The sequence below is a fragment of the Scomber japonicus genome, chromosome 7, assembly GCF_027409825.1.
Source record: "Scomber japonicus isolate fScoJap1 chromosome 7, fScoJap1.pri, whole genome shotgun sequence".
Taxonomy (NCBI): Eukaryota; Metazoa; Chordata; class Actinopteri; order Scombriformes; family Scombridae; genus Scomber; species Scomber japonicus.
Genome location: NC_070584.1, coordinates 35,921,583 through 35,936,582, shown reverse-complemented (window position 1 = coordinate 35,936,582; position 15,000 = coordinate 35,921,583). Strand labels below are relative to the sequence as shown.

At 41.8% G+C, this 15,000-nt stretch overlaps 2 protein-coding genes across 2 annotated transcripts in view; both read left to right on the top strand.

Annotated features, from left to right (window-relative positions):
- The window catches only part of palm1a (paralemmin 1a), a 14,751-nt gene extending 11,739 nt beyond the window's left edge, over positions 1 to 3,012 (top strand). Inside the window, exons 9-10 of the mRNA XM_053323105.1 lie at positions 244 to 372; positions 2,354 to 3,012. Of these exons, the coding sequence (XP_053179080.1) occupies positions 244 to 372; positions 2,354 to 3,012 (788 nt within the window). The remainder of the gene's footprint in view (positions 1 to 243; positions 373 to 2,353) is intronic.
- Positions 3,013 to 13,814: 10,802 nt separating this feature from the next.
- The window catches only part of misp (mitotic spindle positioning), a 13,805-nt gene continuing 12,619 nt past the window's right edge, over positions 13,815 to 15,000 (top strand). Inside the window, exon 1 of the mRNA XM_053323104.1 lies at positions 13,815 to 14,051. Within this exon, the coding sequence (XP_053179079.1) occupies positions 13,815 to 14,051 (237 nt within the window). The remainder of the gene's footprint in view (positions 14,052 to 15,000) is intronic.

Below are 15,000 nucleotides of genomic sequence, written 5' to 3'. Positions count from 1 at the left end.
GCTGCGTCATCGTTTCCCTTCATGCACCAAAAAGTGTTGCAATCTTATAAAATCCAGTGTTGGAGCATTTAGATATGTTTATTACTTTATTATAAAAACTGTTTGTGTGTATTTAATAAAACTGTCTGCAGAGTTTAACATCAGAGCATGCTCAGTGTGTGTGTGTGTGTGTGTGTGTGTGTGTGTTGGCCCTGTGTGACCCCTCTAACCCCCTCCTCTAACCCCCCCCCCCCCCCCCTCCAGCGATGTACTCGGTGGAGATTAAAGTAGAGCGCGACAGGCTGACGGGGGAAACCAGAGTGTTGTCCACTCACACCAAACTTCCTGTCGACCTCCATCAGGGGGTCAAAGTTTACGAGGACGAGCGCAAAGGTGACAAAATAAGATCAGAGGAGACTTTACGGGATGTTGGCTGCTGCAGGACGAATGTTTGACTGTTAATGTTCATGTTAGTGTAGCAGTAAGATTACCTTTACTGTCAGAATAACCTGCAGTGAACTCAGCAGCACATCTCTCCTCTTCCTCACATCTTCCTCCTTTTATTTTCTACATATGAAGCTTTGAGTCAAATAAAAACTCAGCTGACATCAGACGTCTTTCACTCCAGCTGAAGGTCTTTAAATTAAATTAAATTAAATTAAATCCTCACAGTGAGCCAAACGCTTCACTTTTATTTTCTATGAATTTTAGCTTCATAAAGATCTAAATATCTCAAATCCAGTTAAAGAAACGCTGAAAACCTGTATCTATAGCAACCATAGCACAACCTGTATCAATAGCAACCTGTATCTATAGCAACCATAGCACAACCTGTATCTATAGCAACCATAGCACAATCTGTATCTATAGCAACCATAGTACAATCTGTATCTATAGCAACCATAACACAACCTGTATCTATAGCAACCATAACACAACCTGTATCTATAGCAACCATAGCACAATCTGTATCTATAGCAACCATAGCACAATCTGTATCTATAGCAACCATAACACAACCTGTATCTATAGCAACCATAACACAGCCTGTATCTATAGCAACCATAGCACAACCTGTATCTATAGCAACCATAACACAACCTGTATCTATAGCAACCATAACACAACCTGTATCTATAGCAACCATAACACAACCTGTATCTATAGCAACCTGTATCTATAGCAACAATAGCACAACCTGTATCTATAGCAACCTGTATCTATGGCAACAATAGCACAACCTGTATCTATAGCAACCTGTATCTATAGCAACCATAACACAACCTGTATCTATAGCAACCATAGCACAACCTGTATCTATAGCAACCATAGAACAACCTGTATCTATAGCAACCATAGAACAACCTGTATCTATAGCAACCATAGAACAACCTGTATCTATAGCAACCACAGCACAACCTGTATCTATAGCAACCATAGAACCTGTATCTATGGCAACCATAGCACAACCTGTATCTATAGCAACCATAACACAACCTGTATCCATGGCAACCATAGCACAACCTGTATCTATAGCAACCATAGCACAACCTGTATCTATAGCAACCATAACACAACCAGTATCTATAGCAACCATAGCACAACCTGTATCTATAGCAACCATAGCACAACCTGTATCTATAGCAACCATAACACAACCTGTATCTATAGCAACCATAACACAACCTGTATCTATAGCAACCATAGCACAACCTGTATCTATAGCAACCACAACACAACCTGTATCTATAGCAACCATAGCACAACCTGTATCTATAGCAACCATAGAACAACCTGTATCTATAGCAACCACAACACAACCTGTATCTATAGCAACCATTACACAACCTGTATCTATAGCAACCATAACACAACCTGTATCTATAGCAACCATAACACAACCTGTATCTATAGCAACCACAGAACAACCTGTATCTATAGCAACCATAACACAACCTGTATCTATAGCAACCATAACACAACCTGTATCCATGGCAACCATAGCACAACCTGTATCTATAGCAACTGTAACACAACCTGTATCTATAGCAACCATAACACAACCTGTATCTATAGCAACCATAGCACAACCTGTATCTATAGCAACCATAGCACAACCTGTATCTATAGCAACCATAACACAACCTGTATCTATAGCAACCATAGCACAACCTGTATCTATAGCAACCATAGCACAACCTGTATCTATAGCAACCATAGCACAATCTGATGGTCTGTGTGCATTACATTCCTCATACAAGTGATAAACTCTGACCTAAAAGTTAAATGGTTCAGTAGATTTAGTTTTTGTCTTTAAAGGTTGAATCTAAATGTCTTAAATGTCTCTGACCGCGCTCCTGTCTCTGTCTCCCAGTGGTCCACGAGATGAACGGTGAAGACGCCGTCCTGCTCAGCTCCTCCGAGGTCGACGAGCTCATCCACAAAGCCGACGAGGCCTCCATGATGTCGCAGACCATCGCCACGGTAACCTCGCTCCCCACCGCCGAGGAGCAGGAGGAGGCGGGGCCGGAGCCGCCGGGGCCGCCGGAGCCGCCGCAGGGGTCGGTAGAGATCACCGGGCTGGAGGCGGAGCCAGAGGGCGAGCCGGGCGTGGCCGAGGCCAGCGAGGAGAAACCCGTCACCATGGTGTTTATGGGATACCAGAGCGTGGAGGACGAGGACCAGACCAAGAGAGTCCTGGGTCTGCAGGGCACGGTGAAGGCCGAGCTGGTCCTCATCGACGACGCCGACGGCAAAACATCACCGGGGGAGGCGAAGCAGGAAGAGGCAGAGACCGATGCCCCGCCCCCATCAGCCACAACCCCGCCCCAATCAGCTTCAACCCCGCCCCCAGCCTCTACAGCCCCGCCTCCAGCCTCCACAGCCCCGCCCCCTGTCTCCAAACCCCCGGCGGCAGCGGCGGCGGTGATGGTGACGCCGGCGGCGGCGAGCAACGGGGAGACGAGGGAGACGGAGGGAACGGTGCAGATAAAGAAGGATAAGCAGCCGTGTAAGTGCTGCAGCATCATGTGAGCCAGCAGGGGGCGCTGTGCTGCTGCTGCTGATCACACATATTAACGGACGAAGACGCTCCAGGACAAAAAACTACAGGAACTAAACTCCACCCACTGCCTACAGCCCCGCCTCTAACAACATGACATCACTTCCTGTCCCCTCATCCTCATGTTTTATAAATCTTCTCTTTACTTTTTTCTATTTTCTCTCGAAGCCTTTTTACTTTTTTATCCCTCGTGTTTCCGGTCATGTTGTGACGAGCATCTTATTAGCATTAGCGTTAGCCCCTGCAGATTTGTAACCTTTGACCTTTGACCTCTTTATAAACTCTCTAATATAAAAGAAGTGAATTAATTTTAGAGTTTTTATTTATTTGGTTTTTGTAAAGTTTCTGCAGATTCTTTTTTTTTTTTTTTTTGTCGGGGTTTATAAAAGAAAAAAAATAAAAGTGACGGATCAGTGACATCATCGCCTCCATCATCATCTCATGACATCACTTCCTGCTTCAACCATGCCTGATCGTTTTTTTTCTTTTATAAAACCAAAGATGTCAGCTGATTGGTTATCACTGATTGATTATCACTGATTGATTATCGCTGATTGATTATCACTGATTGATTATCGCTGATTGATTATCACTGATTGATTATCGCTGATTGATTATCACTGATTGATTATCATTGATTGATTATCACTGATTGATTATCACTGATTGATTATCACTGATTGATTATCATTGATTGATTATCACTGATTGATTATCGCTGATTGATTATCACTGATTGATTATCGCTGATTGATTATCACTGATTGATTATCACTGATTGATTATCGCTGATTGATTATCACTGATCTTCTAACCGATCGGACCATCGATGACGTCACGGTGCTTCCTGCTGGAGAACGTTTGTGTGAGAAGATTTCCAGAGAAACAAACAGAGAAGCAGAAAAGAATTAAAAATCTTTGTCAACCTAAAAAAAATTCTACTTTTTATTTCCCTTCTGTAGAAATATAAATATATAAATATATAATATATAATATATAAGCAGTACTGTGTTAAAGTCTGAGGAACTATGACCTCAGACTTTAACACAGTACTGCTTATATATTATATAAATATATAATATATAAGCAGTACTGTGTTAAAGTCTGAGGAACTATGACCTCAGACTTTAACACAGTACTGTAGATATAAAGCTGGTTCCATCATTTAATGACATAAGAAACATAATGAGGTTCATCAGTGCGTCTGATTTGATCACTGATCACTAACAGCAGATCACTAACAGCTGATCAATCATACTGATCAGAGAACATGAATAACAGAGTAGAGCTCATCATGACTGACACAGACAGGAAGTCAGAGACGTTTCATGTGGAGCTAATAAGTAATAACTAATCAATCAATACCTTTCATTCAGGTTAATGTAGTTTCACAGTTTGATTTACATGCTGATCATAAAACAGAACAACATAAAGAAAAGGAATAAAAATAAAGAACAAGAAAAAAATTAGAGAAAAGAAAGATAAAAACGTTTTTAAAAATTAAAGTAAAATAATAAATAAATAAAACTAAGAGAAAAGGTTTATTAAAATAAAACAGGCTAAAATAAATGGAAGAGACAAAGTTTAATAAAAGATAAATTAAGAAAATATTAAAAAGAAAAAAGAAACAGATGAATAAAATCATTAGGAAGATAAAACTTATAGAAAAACAAAATGAAGCGAAAGAGACTATGAATGATTGTTAATTAAAAGCTGTTTAATAAATGTAGAAGTATAAAGTATTTCAGTTTGGACAAAATCAGAGAAAATGTGTTTAATCAGAAATAAAGATTAAATAAATAATATCAGAATATAAACCTGAAGCATCGTTACATCGATTCTATGTTCAGTAAAAACTCTACAGCTCTATAATCTGCTCCGACTGTTAGAGAGAGCTGCAGAAACACAGTACAGTCAGACTACAGTCAGACTAACATGTGATCATTACAGTCAGACTAACATGTGATCATTACAGCCAGACTACAGTCAGACTAACGTGAGATCATTACAGCCAGACTACAGTCAGACTAACGTGAGATCATTACAGCCAGACTACAGTCAGACTAACATGTGATCATTACAGTCAGACTACAGTCAGACTAACATGTGATCATTACAGTCAGACTAACATGTGATCATTACAGTCAGACTAACATGAGATCATTACAGTCAGACTACAGTCAGACTACAGTCAGACTAACATGTGATCATTACAGCCAGACTACAGTCAGACTAACGTGAGATCATTACAGTCAGACTAACATGTGATCATTACAGTCAGACTAACATGAGATCATTACAGTCAGACTAACATGAGATCATTACAGTCAGACTAACATGTGATCATTACAGTCAGACTAACATGTGATCATTACAGTCAGACTAACATGTGATCATTACAGTCAGACTAACATGTGATCATTACAGTCAGACTAACATGTGATCATTACAGTCAGACTACAGTCAGACTAACATGTGATCATTACAGTCAGATTACAGTCAGACTAACATGTGATCATTACAGTCAGACTAACATGTGATCATTACAGTCAGACTAACATGTGATCATTACAGTCAGACTAACATGTGATCATTACAGTCAGACTACAGTCAGACTAACATGTGATCATTACAGTCAGATTACAGTCAGACTAACATGTGATCATTACAGTCAGACTAACATGTGATCATTACAGTCAGACTAACATGTGATCATTACAGTCAGACTAACATGTGATCATTACAGTCAGACTAACATGTGATCATTACAGTCAGACTACAGTCAGACTAACATGTGATCATCACAGTCAGATTACAGTCAGACTAACATGTGATCATTACAGTCAGACTAACATGTGATCATTACAGTCAGACTAACATGTGATCATTACAGTCAGACTAACATGTGATCATTACAGTCAGACTAACATGTGATCATTACAGTCAGACTAACATGTGATCATTACAGTCAGACTAACATGTGATCATTACAGTCAGACTAACATGTGATCATTACAGTCAGACTAACATGTGATCATTACAGTCAGACTAACATGTGATCATCACAGTCAGACTAACATGTGATCATTACAGTCAGACTAACATGAGATCATTACAGTCAGATTAACATGTGATCATTACAGTCAGACTAACATGAGATCATTACAGTCAGACTAACATGTGATCATTACAGTCAGACTACAGTCAGACTAACATGTGATCATTACAGTCAGACTAACATGTGATCATTACAGTCAGACTAACATGAGATCATTACAGTCAGATTACAGTCAGACTAACATGTGATCATTACAGTCAGACTACAGTCAGACTAACATGTGATCATTACAGCCAGACTAACATGTGATCATTACAGTCAGACTACAGTCAGACTAACATGTGATCATTACAGTCAGACTAACGTGTGATCATTACAGTCAGACTACAGTCATGTGTCTGATGATGAATGAGAGCATTTATTTATAGTCATAAAGACCGTACTAACAGGATGAAGCTGAGACGCTGTGATGTGTCCTCACACGCGGACTTCATGTCTTCCACCAACAGACCTGATCTGCTGTCACCGCCGCGGAGACAAGCCCCGCCCCCCGCAATGACATCACGGAGAGGTCAGCTGATCCTGGGTCGAGACGAGGCGGCGAGTTCGTCCTCAGCTGGTTTCACGCTGCTCAGTATCAGCAGATCTGTGATGTGTGCAGTGTGACTTTTATTCTGAAGGGGGCGCTAAGAGAAAAAAAGCATGAAGGTTCTTCCTCTGTGGAGCATGAAGGTTCATCCTCTGTGGAGCATGAAGGTTCATCCTCTGAGGAGCATGAAGGTTCATCCTCTGTGGAGCATGAAGGTTCATCCTCTGAGGAGCATGGATGTTCATCCTCTGAGGAGCATGGATGTTCATCCTCTGTGGAGCATGAAGGTTCTTCCTCTGTGGAGCATGAAGGTTCTTCCTCTGAGGAGCATGAAGGTTCTTCCTCTGTGGAGCATGAAGGTTCATCCTCTGAGGAGCATGAAGGTTCTTCCTCTGAGGAGCATGAAGGTTCATCCTCTGTGGAGCATGAAGGTTCTTCCTCTGAGGAGCATGAAGGTTCTTCCTCTGAGGAGCATGAAGGTTCATCCTCTGAGGAACATGAAGGTTCACAGTGTCAGTCTGAGCCCGACCGATGTTTGGGGCCGATACCGAACCAATATTAGGGAGTAAAAACATTCCGATATAACAGTTGATAATCTTACAGAATATTTACATGAACACAGATTAAATGGAAAACTTTAAACAGTTTAAGAATAAACTTAATTTACAAAATGACATCAGAGAACTAAACAGTGAACTACACTAAGAGTTTAATGTGTATATTAAACTTGATTTAGGACAAATATACATGAAATGCTTTAAAAAGATATCGGCACATATCAGACGGCATGAACACAGATATGAACGTCGGTCGGGCTTTAGCTTCACTCCCGACGGTTTGCATCGAATTTGGACGATTTTTGCACGATTCATGTCCAGAGTTCTGGAAGTAAATCTGTGCCATCTGCTTTTGAATTTGAATTTTTAGCACTGAATTTTTTTGCATCGAATTTCAAGAACTGAATTTTTTTTTCCTCTGATTTTTTTCTAATGTTTAAAAAAATTCAGTGTCTCAAATTCAGAGTCAACGTCCGGGTAACTAGACAGAAGCAATCGATCCCTGAATCAAATTGTTCACAGAGTATTTACCATTTTATTTACCAAGAGAAATAAAATGTTAAATACTCACCGAAGCGCCACCGTTGTTTCTGCCGGTAGCTGACGTAGCTGAGACGTAGCTGAGATGTAGCTGACGTAGCTGAGACGTAGCTGAGACGTAGCTGACGTAGCTGAGACGTAGCTGAGACGTAGCTGACGTAGCTGACGTAGCTGACGTAGCTGAGACGTAGCTGAGATGTAGCTGACGTAGCTGAGACGTAGCTGAGACGTAGCTGACGTAGCTGAGACGTAGCTGAGACGTAGCTGACGTAGCTGACGTAGCGGATTTTTTTACACTGAATTTTTTTAAACATTAGAAAAAAATCAGAGGAAAAAAAAATTCTGTTCTTGAAATTCAACGGCTTTTAAAATTCAAAGTCTGATTTCAATGAAAAAAAAAATTCAGTGCTAAAAATTCAAATTGAAAAGCAGACGGCTCAGATTTACTTCCATATAAAGTTTATTAACACACAACTTTCAGAGTCTGCATGCGACACTAACAGCAGACTGGAGCTCTTTATCACACAGTGGAGAGGAGATGATGTCGTTATATAGCATGCTGTTAGCATTAGCATTAGCATTAACCCTTACATACGTCATATTTAACCCATTTTAACATTAAACAGCTGTAAAAACACCCCAAATGTCTTTTATTCTGAAATGTGAAGACTGATGGCTCTTATTCTGAAATGTGAAGACTGATGGCTCTTATTCTGAAATGTGAAGACTGATGGCTCTAATGGTTCTACAATAAACCCCACACTTCCACAAAGCTCTGCTGCTCCCTCCTTTCCTTCCCTCCTTCCCTCCTTCCTTCCTCTGCTCATTTTACCTTTAAATACATTTACATCATTATTATATGTTATACAGTCATGTGAAAAAATTAGGACACCCTATGAAAGCCTGTGTGTTTTTTAACATATTTGGACATATGGATATTTAATATCAATTTTAACAATACTGACACATTCAAGTAATATAACTAAACATTTAAAACTGAAGAAAATACTTTTTAAAACTTTCTGTAAAATGTAATTTTAAAAAAAATGCAATTTCTGGTGAGGAATAAATTAGGACACCCCCACATTCATTCCCACTTAAAATGGCTAAAATCACACACAGGTGTATCACATCAAGTGCAAATGATCAGAACACTGTTACTCAGCATTTTGAAGGAGGCTTGCCCTATTTAAACCTCAAACATTTAGTTTGGTGTGCCCCTGTGTGTTGAAATGAGAGTGAGCGCCATGGTGAGATCGAAAGAACTGTCTGAGGCCTTCAGAAAGAAGATTGTAGCAGCTTATGAGTCTGGTAAGGGATTTAAAAAGATCTCAAAAGAATTTGAAATCAGCCATTCCACTGTCCAGAAAATAATCTACAAATGGAGGACATTCAAAACAACTGCTAACATGCCCAGGCCTGGCCGTCCAAGCAAGTTCACCCCGAGAGCAGATCGCAAGATGCTTAAAGAAATCACCAACAACCCTAAAATGTCATCACGGGACCTACAGCACACTCTTGCTACTGTTGATGTGAAAGTGCATGCCTCTACAATCAGAAAAAGACTACACAAGTTCAATTTTCATGGCAGGTGTGCAAGGAGGAAACCTTTGCTCTCTAAGAAAAACGTGAAGGCCAGACTGAAGTTTGCCAGAGAGAATGTAGACAAAGACCAGGACTTCTGGAATAATGTTCTTTGGACAGATGAGTCTAAAATTGAATTATTTGGACATCAGAAAAGAGGACATGTTTGGCGTAAACCAAATCCAGCATTCCAGGAAAAGAACCTCATACCAACTGTGACGCATGGAGGTGGAAGTGTCATGGTTTGGGGATGCTTTGCTGTAGCAGGACCTGGCCGACTCACCATCATAGAATCCACTATGAATTCTACTGTGTATCAGAGGGTGCTTGATATGAGACCATCTGTAAAAAAATTAAAGCTGAAGCGGAACTGGACCCTGCAACATGACAATGACCCAAAACATACCAGTAAATCCACCAAGGACTTGCTGAAAACTAAGAAATGGAGAGTCCTGGAATGGCTGAGTCAAAGCCCAGATCTTAATCCCATTGAGATGCTGTGGGGTGACTTGAAACGGGCTGTGCATGCAAGAAACCCCTCAAACATCTCACAGCTGAAAGAATTCTGTGTTGAGGAGTAGGGCAAAATTTCCTCAGACCGATGTCAGAGACTGGTAGATGGCTACAAGAAGCGTCTCATTGAAGTTATTTCAGCCAAAGGGGGTAACACTAGCTATTAGGGGGTAGGGTGTCCTAACTTTTTCCTCAATTAGAATACATATTTTTGTTGATATATTTTGTTTAATGAGTAAAACAAGGTTATTTTTTGTTGTTTATCTGCAATTGAGTAACTTTCTTTTCCAGAGATAAATATCAATGAGATTAGACATTGATATGTGAACATTTCTTAATAAAGAACTGAATGTTTAACAGGGTGTCCTAATTTTTTCACATGACTGTATTTTCATGTCTGAGGTAAAACAGGACATGATATTGTGTGATAGGAGATGTTTAGTCTCTCTGCTCTGAAACATGAATCAAGGTTTAATCACATTTATTGATCAGTCAGATTATCGACTATTGATGCTCTAAACACATCTGTGCTTCAATGTTTGGTATAAAGACTTTTTATGAGGAGAACAAACTGAGAGGAGAGAATATGAACAGTATGAGAGGGAACATAGAGCTGAGGGAACAGAGTTGAGGGAACATGCATGGGGGGGCGAGGGCCCGTTCATCGCTGCTTGCAGCTTTAATTATTATTATTATTATATTGATTAAATCAGTTTTTTCTACAAACCCAGTTCCAGTGAAGTTGGGACGTTGTGTAAAATAAAAACAGAATATAATGATATAAATCCTTTTCAACCTTTATTCAGCTGAATACAGTACAAAGATATTTAATGTTCAAACTCATAAACTGTGTTGTTTTTTTCAAATATTCACTCATTTTGAATTTGATGTCTGAAACATGTTCCAGGGACCGGAGCAACGACTGGGAACGTTGAGAAATGATCAAAAAACAGTTTGGAACATTCACAGGTGAACAGATTAGTAGGAAACAGGTGAACAGGTTAGTAGGAAACAGGTGAACAGGTTAATAGGAAACAGGTGAACAGGTTAATAGGAAACAGGTGAACAGGTGAACAGGTGAACAGGTTAGTAGGAAACAGGTGAACAGGTTAATAGGAAACAGGTGAACAGGTTAGTAGGAAACAGGTGAACAGGTTAGTAGGAAACAGGTGAACAGGTTAGTAGGAAACAGGTGAACAGGTTAGTAGGAAACAGGTGAACAGGTTAATAGGAAACAGGTGAACAGGTTAGTAGGAAACAGGTGAACAGGTTAGTAGGAAACAGGTGAACAGGTGAACAGGTGAACAGGTTAATAGGAAACAGGTGAACAGGTTAATAGGAAACAGGTGAACAGGTTAGTAGGAAACAGGTGAACAGGTTAGTAGGAAACAGGTGAACAGGTTAATAGGAAACAGGTGAACAGGTTAGTAGGAAACAGGTGAACAGGTTAATAGGAAACAGGTGAACAGGTTAGTAGGAAACAGGTGAACAGGTTAGTAGGAAACAGGTGAACAGGTTAATAGGAAACAGGTTAGTAGGAAACAGGTGAACAGGTTAGTAGGAAACAGGTGAACAGGTTAATAGGAAACAGGTGAACAGGTTAATAGGAAACAGGTGAACAGGTTAATAGGAAACAGGTTAGTAGGAAACAGGTGAACAGGTTAATAGGAAACAGGTTAGTAGGAAACAGGTGAACAGGTTAATAGGAAACAGGTGAACAGGTTAATAGGAAACAGGTTAGTAGGAAACAGGTGAACAGGTTAGTGGGAAACAGGTGAACAGGTTAGTAGGAAACAGGTGAACAGGTTAGTGGGAAACAGGTGAACAGGTTAGTAGGAAACAGGTGAACAGGTGAACAGGTTAATAGGAAACAGGTGAACAGGTTAATAGGAAACAGGTGAACAGGTTAATAGGAAACAGGTGAACAGGTTAATAGGAAACAGGTGAACAGGTTAATAGGAAACAGGTGAACAGGTTAGTAGGAAACAGGTGAACAGGTTAGTGGGAAACAGGTGAACAGGTTAGTAGGAAACAGGTGAACAGGTTAATAGGAAACAGGTGAACAGGTTAGTAGGAAACAGGTGAACAGGTTAGTGGGAAACAGGTGAACAGGTTAGTAGGAAACAGGTGAACAGGTTAGTAGGAAACAGGTGAACAGGTTAATAGGAAACAGGTGAGTGTCATGATTGGGTATAAAAGCCCAACAGTTTAAGAACAACGTTTCTCAACGTATAATTGTAAGGAATGTCAGGATTTCATCATCTACGGTCCATAATACCATCAATAGATTCAGAGACTCTGGAGAAATCTCTGCACGTAAGCAGCAAGAACGGAAACCAACATTGCATGCCTGTGACCTTCGACCCCTCAGGCGGCTCTGCATTAAAAACCAACATCAATGTGTGAAGGATGTTACCACATGGGCTCAGGAACACTTCAGAAAACCAGAGTCAGTTAACACAGTTCGTCGCTAGTTAAACTCTACCATGCAAAGTGAAGCCATACATCAGCAACACCCAAACCCACCGCCGGCTTCTCTGAGCTCATCTGAGATGGACCGATGCAGAGTGGGAAAGTGTGCTGTGGTCTGATGAGTCCACATTTCAAATTGTTTTTGGAAATTATGGACGCCAAAGAGGAAAAGGACCGTCCGGATTGTTATCAGCGCAAAGTTCAAAAGCATCTGTGGTGGTATGAGGGTAACTATTACCATTAATACTGACCTACCTACCATTACCAGGTCATCTGTGGTGGTATGAGGGTAACTATTACCATTAATACTGACCTACCTACCATTACCAGGTCATCTGTGGTGGTATGAGGGTAACTATTACCATTACAGCTGACCTACCTACCATTACCAGGTCATCTGTGGTGGTATGGGGGTAACTATTACCATTAATACTGACCTACCTACCATTACCAGGTCATCTGTGGTGGTATGGGGGTAACTATTACCATTAATACTGACCTACCTACCATTACCAGGTCATCTGTGGTGGTATGAGGGTAACTATTACCATTAATACTGACCTACCTACCATTACCAGGTCATCTGTGGTGGTATGAGGGTAACTATTACCATTACAGCTGACCTACCTACCATTACCAGGTCATCTGTGGTGGTATGGGGGTAACTATTACCATTAATACTGACCTACCTACCATTACCAGGTCATCTGTGGTGGTATGGGGGTAACTATTACCATTAATACTGACCTACCTACCATTACCAGGTCATCTGTGGTGGTATGAGGGTAACTATTACCATTAATACTGACCTACCTACCATTACCAGGTCATCTGTGGTGGTATGAGGGTAACTATTACCATTAATACTGACCTACCTACCATTACCAGGTCATCTGTGGTGGTATGAGGGTAACTATTACCATTAATACTGACCTACCTACCATTACCAGGTCATCTGTGATGGTATGGGGGTAACTATTACCATTAATACTGACCTACCTACCATTACCAGGTCATCTGTGATGGTATGGGGGTAACTATTACCATTAATACTGACCTACCTACCATTACCAGGTCATCTGTGATGGTATGGGGGTAACTATTACCATTAATACTGACCTACCTACCATTACCAGGTCATCTGTGGTGGTATGAGGGTAACTATTACCATTAATACTGACCTACCTACCATTACCAGGTCATCTGTGGTGGTATGAGGGTAACTATTACCATTAATACTGACCTACCTACCATTACCAGGTCATCTGTGGTGGTATGAGGGTAACTATTACCATTAATACTGACCTACCAACCATTACCAGGTCATCTGTGGTGGTATGGGGGTAACTATTACCATTACAGCTGACCTACCTACCATCACCAGGTCATCTGTGATGGTATGGGGGTAACTATTACCATTAATACTGACCTACCTACCATTACCAGGTCATCTGTGATGGTATGGGGGTAACTATTACCATTAAAGCTGAACGGTACATACAGGGTTTGCTGCCATCCAAGCAGCGTCCGGCCTGCAGTCCGGGTACCAGACCGTCCAGCCTGCGGTCCGGGTACCAGACCGTCCCGCCTGCGGTCCGGGTACCAGACCGTCCCGCCTGCGGTCCGGGTACCAGACCGTCCCGCCTGCGGTCCGGGTACCAGACCGTCTCGCCTGCGGTCCGGGTACCAGACCGTCGGGTTAGTCCTCAGTTCTCAAACGCTGCTGAGTGTTAAAAGGAAAGCTGATTCAAAATGAGTGCATATTTGCAAAAAACCCAATAAAGTTTATCAGTTTGAACATTAAATATGTTTGTAGTGTATTTAATTAAATAAAAGTTGAAAAGGATTTATATCTTTTATTATATTCTGTTTTTATTTTACGTCCCAACTTCACTGGACCTGGGTTTGATGTTTGTGTTTGAGTCCAGAGAGCTTTACTGGTTTCAGTGAGTCTCTGGTTTTTGGGGGGCCGGGTGGGGGATGTGGGGGGGATGAGGGGGGAGGGTGTTACCATGGTTACCTCCGTTAGCCCCCACCCGCCCTGGTGGAGTGGGCGGGGCTTGTGTTCAGTGTCTGGTTTCAAACAAAGAGAGGAGCTAACAGGCTCCATGAATCAGCTGGAACTACGGCAGCCTGTCAGTTAAGGTCAGGAGTCACGTGATCCAACAGGATGTTCAGCAGCCCCCGTCTGTCGTCATGGTAACCTGAGGAGTGGAGGCTGAGTGGCACCTCCTGCAGGAAACAACATGTCAGCTCCTGCTCCTCCTGCTCCTCCAGCTCCTCCTCCTCCTGTTCCTCTTCCTGCTCCTCCTGCTCCTCCAGCTCCTCCTCCTGCTGCTCCTCTTTCTGCCCCTGCTCCACCTGCTCCTCCTTCTCCTCCTGCTGCTCCTCTTTCTCCTCCTGCTCCACCTGCTCCTCCTTCTCCTCCTCCTCTTGCTACTGCTCCTCCTGCTCCACCTGGTCCTCCTCCTCCTGCTCCTCCTGCTCCACCTCCTCCTCCTGCTCCACCTGCTCCTCTTCCTGTTCCTCCTCCTCCTGCTCCTCCTCTGCTCCTCCTCCTCCACCTGCTCCTCATCCTGCTCCTCCTCCTCCTCCTGCTCCTCCTGCTCCTCCTCCTCCTGCTCCTCCTCCCCTGCTCCTCCTCTGC